General features: G+C 58.9%; 1 protein-coding gene across 1 annotated transcript in view; it reads left to right on the forward strand.

The window, feature by feature from the left end:
- Positions 1-3,432: 3,432 nt before the first annotated feature.
- The window catches only part of SCAMP2 (secretory carrier membrane protein 2), a gene marked incomplete at its 5' end in the record, with an annotated part of 6,901 nt that continues 5,674 nt past the window's right edge, over positions 3,433-4,659 (forward strand). Inside the window, 2 exon segments of the mRNA XM_010133481.1 lie at positions 3,433-3,513; positions 4,183-4,269. Coding sequence (XP_010131783.1) covers positions 3,433-3,513; positions 4,183-4,269 — 168 coding nt within the window.

Here is a 4,659-nt window from a genome sequence, read left to right on the forward strand (position 1 = left end):
GGTGCGGAGCGAGTTGGGGAGCCTCGGAGGTTCCTGGGGAGCTCGTCTCCTCGGTGCGGTTATCTCCGTGCTGGGAAATGGGGGGTCGCTGAAGCGGGGAGCTGGCTGGGAGTGACCTCCCGGGCCTGCCCTCCCCCGCGGTCCGGTGGTGGTGTGAGAACGAGTGTCCGACTTCAATCAGCCAGCGGCTGCGGGCGCTGCCACGCCTTGGCCCTCGGCCCGGGATGTAACTGCGACACGGGGCGATCTCCTGACTTCGGGTTTGGTGGCCAAGCCCAGGTGAACCGGATGGGACTGAGCGTTTCGAGGGATCAGTGGATTTGGAAGGAAACAATCCTTCCTCTCCCTCGCCTCCACCTTAACGCGCTCTCATGTGGCTCGGGAAGGGTTTGGATGCCGTAACGTTCCTTCTGGGGAGGGGGTGAGTTTAGGGTGGCTCATACCTCCCGCTGCTCTTTGCGTATTGCTCCAGCACTGAGGAAGCGAATGCTCTGCCGCTTTCTGCGTGCCAAAGCTGTGCCGGAATCTGGCTGAACGGGGCCGTGCTCGCGTTTTACTCACTGTTCAAACAAAACAGACTTACAGCAGGTAGCTCTAGTGTCAGGCTGATGCTCTCGTCAGGGCTCTTTGCAGCTACGGCTGCTCTGTGTGGCAGGTCTCAGACCCTGCGAGTGTGAGGTTCTGCGTGTCCCCTTTGTTTAAAGGCCCCCTGCCCCAGCAGCTGGACACGCAGACTCCTGCCCGCAGCCTCGATCCTGTCTCTGCGATGTGATGATGGCATCTCAGGATGCCAGAGAGCACTGCCCTGCTCCAGGGAAGGGACTGGGACGGGCCCCCCAGATCCCAGCCGGGGCCAGGATCCTCCTGCTGGCTCGGTGCTGCGCAGGGCTGGGGGTCGGTTTGCCCAGCAGGCGCTGACAGCCCTTTCCACGTGCTCCGGAGATCTCGCTGGAAGGAGACTTGGTATAAAATAAGCGGGTTTGGTCACATTAAAAATCTCTCTGGCTCCTTCTGTTACTTCCTCTAACCAGTCAATGAGGGAGGATTAACTGGAACTGGCTGACAGCAGCAGCTACCTCCAGAATTTTGGTGCAGGCTTCAGACAGGGCTGGAAACTTCCATCCTCTTTAGAGAGATCGAGAATAGAGCCCTTGAGGTTTCTCTCCAGGCAGTGGCAGTTCTCTGAGGTCCCGCGCTGGTGGCTGGCAATATTTGGGGCAGTCACTGGGATATTTAGACACCCACGTGAAGTTCTGCGTGATTCTCTTTGGAGTTCTCTTGCTTTAACCTGTGGGAACAGAAAGAAATGGAAGAAGGTGATTTCTTGCACGAACCTGTTGTATCAAAGTCTCCCAGCAGCTCTGTCAGCAACTTGGTATTTGCATTGCATGCTGCGTTTGGAAGCAGTTTTAATCTTCAGGTTTGCTTGAAACGTGAAATTATTCTGTGCTGGGCAATGAGAAGTGGTGAAAAATGACATCCCGTATCCCTGCGGCTGGAGGGAGCGATGGCTGGAGGGCAGCGAACGGGGACCTGCTCACCGCCCTCTGCAGATCCACCTCGTTGCTGACTGTGAGCACGAAGGTTGTGGCTGGGCGCACCGAAACGGGAGCTCTTGAGCTGTTCCTTAGCTCAGAAGCAGGTTGAGAAGAATTGCTCAGGTTTAACCGAGAATCCCAGCAGCTAAACCGCCGCAGGAACGGCGTGTGGGGCCTGCGGAGCGGAGCGGAGCGGTGAGCCCTCTTCCTTCCTCAGAGGAGGGACAGCCGGGCAAGGTGGCCTCAAGTGCTTCAGCGGCTGGATTAAGTCTCTGTTCCCCCATTTCACAGCAGAAAGAGTCAGGCTCGTGCTTGTTTCAACTCTCTTCTAGCCTGTGGCTTGCCGAAAATAGCTGTAAAATGTCAACTTTGTGGGCAGCGCCTCGTTTATCGCCTCCGCGGTGCTGGTGCTTACTCACCCTTCCCACTGGGTCCAGGCTCGCGGAAGCTGGTGCCTTTCTCTCGCCCTCTGTTTCCCAGCTGCTCTTTTCCTTCCTGCTGGGCCCCGGGCTCGGAGGCTGCTTCTCCCTTGAAGGCAGTTCCTCTTCCTCGTGCTGTTGTCTTCTGCTGGGCTTTAGGCGGTGGAGTGGGGTCCGGCTGGCCGGGATAGAAGGGCATTAACTGACGTGTCAGCTTGTGTCGACAGCCCGTGTGTCTGCAAACTGCTGAAGCCGAAGCCTCCAGGGGAGGAACAGTGAAATAAAAGCTCTGCCTGGGGTCCTTACAGCCCTTATTTCCAGCTCCTGCCTGGCCGGGGAGCGGTACTTCGTCAAGCAGCATCCGAAACCTCCTCGTCTAAGATCCCTCAGCCCCGGGGTGATTCAGAAACTCGCGCAACCTGTTGCGTGGGGAGTGCCTGCTCTCGAGGAGATGCGAGGAGTTACTCATTAACTGCTCCTCAGAGCCCGGGGAACGGCTCCAGCGTTTCTCGCGCCAGCCAAAGGACTTCCCTGCTGCGCACGGGCTGGGTCATCCCCTACGCGCCTCGTACCTTGTCGCAGCCTCAACTGCTTCTCACCCCGTTAACCACAAAAGTGAAGTGACTGATCTCGAGACTCCAGTTGCTGGGGGAGGAATAAAAGCCGCTCTGTCGTTGTTCTCCCCGCACTCAGCCGTCAGGTGGCCAGGCTGTTCTCTCGGCAGGGTTTGGAGCTCGGGAAGCGCCTCGTCCAGGTCTGGCTGTTAAGGAGGGAGCTCTCGTGGAAAGCAGCGTGTACAAAAGAAGAAAGAGAAACAGCCGCGCGCCTTGCAGGCAGGGGGAGAAAGAGGCTCCGAGAGCCTTGTTCTAAACCATCAGAGCCAAGTGGGAGGTGCTGGGAGTAGAGGTGAGCGCAGTGATGTGCCAGCAGAAGGAAAACCTCCGAAAGTCAGTGGTGTCACACAGCTCCGCCTTCCTGGGAGTTTGTTTTGCCTTCCTGGAGCGATGGTTGGTCCCAGTGCCCTGGGTGGCAGCTGCCACCTGTCAGCCGGGACCGGTTGTACCTGGAAGCTCATTCCGTGAGGCTCTGCTGGGCTCTGCGGCGCGGGGGAGGTCGGGGAGGTGGTCCTGGGTGTCCAGCAGCGCTCTGACCGTGGGTGGATGGACCCACGTCCCTGGCAGCGAGGAACGACTCGCTGTAGGTAAGCGATAGGGATGTGCAGAAAGGGCTTCTCGCCAAAAACTGGTTGTGGTTCTTCAGGTGTTCGTCTCGGCCGAGCAGGGGCTTCCTCCTGCCCCTGCTCATAGTCATCTCCTTGGTTACGTCAGTTCATGGCCAGCCGGGGCCGAGGGCCGCGTTTCACCCCGTCCTGACCCCAGTTAAGAAGCGGAGGGCGGGCCGGCGGCGCGGGTAACCGGTGAGCTGGCGGTGGCCTGTGTCCGACGCTGATGTCTCTGTGCGCTCTCTCCATTCAGGACCCCTCGGTGACACAGCTCACAAACGCCAACCAAAGCGGCTTGGATGAATTCAACCCCTTTTCCGAGAGCCCCCAGCTGGTACGTGCCGTGTGTCTTCGCGCGCAGTCTCTTGGCGGTGGGTCTAGCGCTGTAGAAGGTCCCGCTTAAAAGGAAGTCCCGCTTAAAAGAGGGTCCAGCTTAAAAGAGGGAGAGCGGGGCTGATTTCCCACAGACGGCGTAGCTCACAGTGCGTGCAGCGAGCTGCAAGCAGCTGCTCCTGCGCTGCAGCGCTAATGAACTCCCCGCCGGAGCTCTCCACTCACACGGAACAGCTTCTCCCAGGCTCGCTGCCGGCTCCCAGTAAAGCTCCCTGAAGTGTGAAGGGGGAGATGTTTTGTGGCAGGACACATCAATATTTATCCGCTCTCTGGGTTGGGAGCGGAGCTGCTGCGGCGAGAACGTTGATGGATCGCTGCAAGAGCTTCGATCCTATCTCCTGGCTGCTGCCATGTGTGAGGTGGGAAAAGGAGAACGGAAAACCAGGGTAAAGCGATATTTGTGGTTTAAACAGCTCCTCAAAATCCCTTTGGGTTTCTCCTTTGCGTGATAGCTGTAATCCTCTGGCGCTGCTGTCCCAGTGCATTACGGAACGAGCGAGCTGGTACAAAACCAGCTCTCTGGTTGCTCTCTGGTGTGGCAGGGGCTGTCCTTCGCTAAAAGCAGCCACGTGTTAACGGTTCTCCCTTGGGGCTTGTGGTTTGTACGCAGACAAATGCACGGACGACGCCGGCCACGCAGCCCTCGGGCCACTCGCAGCCTGCGGTCCTGCAGACGTCCGTGGAGCCCACGCCCCAGGTACGGAGTCCCCTGGCTGCTGCCTTCCCCCGAGCCGGGCTGGAGAGCGGGGAGGAGCGAGATGTGCTAGCTGGGAAGGGAATTGTCCCGGTAAACTCCGGAGCCCTGCTCACTGCTCTGTTGCGAGAGTGAGGGGAACGGGGAGTTAGAAGCAGCCGCAAGGAAAGCGGAGCTTTGCTGGAAGGGAGGGACAGAGAGGACAGACACAACCTCCCGAGGGCTCTTCCAGCCCTGGCATCCCATGGGATGAGAAGGACCATCGGGGTGGGGTTGTGACTGATCTGGATTTCACCCTCCAGCAGATGAGGCGGAAAGCCCCAGGGTGTTTCACCTCAGCCACGGCTGTTCAGCCAAGGCTGTTTCCCTTCCCGCCCACGAGTGTTTCACGGC

The sequence above is a fragment of the Buceros rhinoceros genome, unplaced genomic scaffold (genome assembly GCF_000710305.1).
Source record: "Buceros rhinoceros silvestris isolate BGI_N320 unplaced genomic scaffold, ASM71030v1 scaffold26933, whole genome shotgun sequence".
In the NCBI taxonomy this organism is placed as follows: domain Eukaryota; kingdom Metazoa; phylum Chordata; class Aves; order Bucerotiformes; family Bucerotidae; genus Buceros; species Buceros rhinoceros.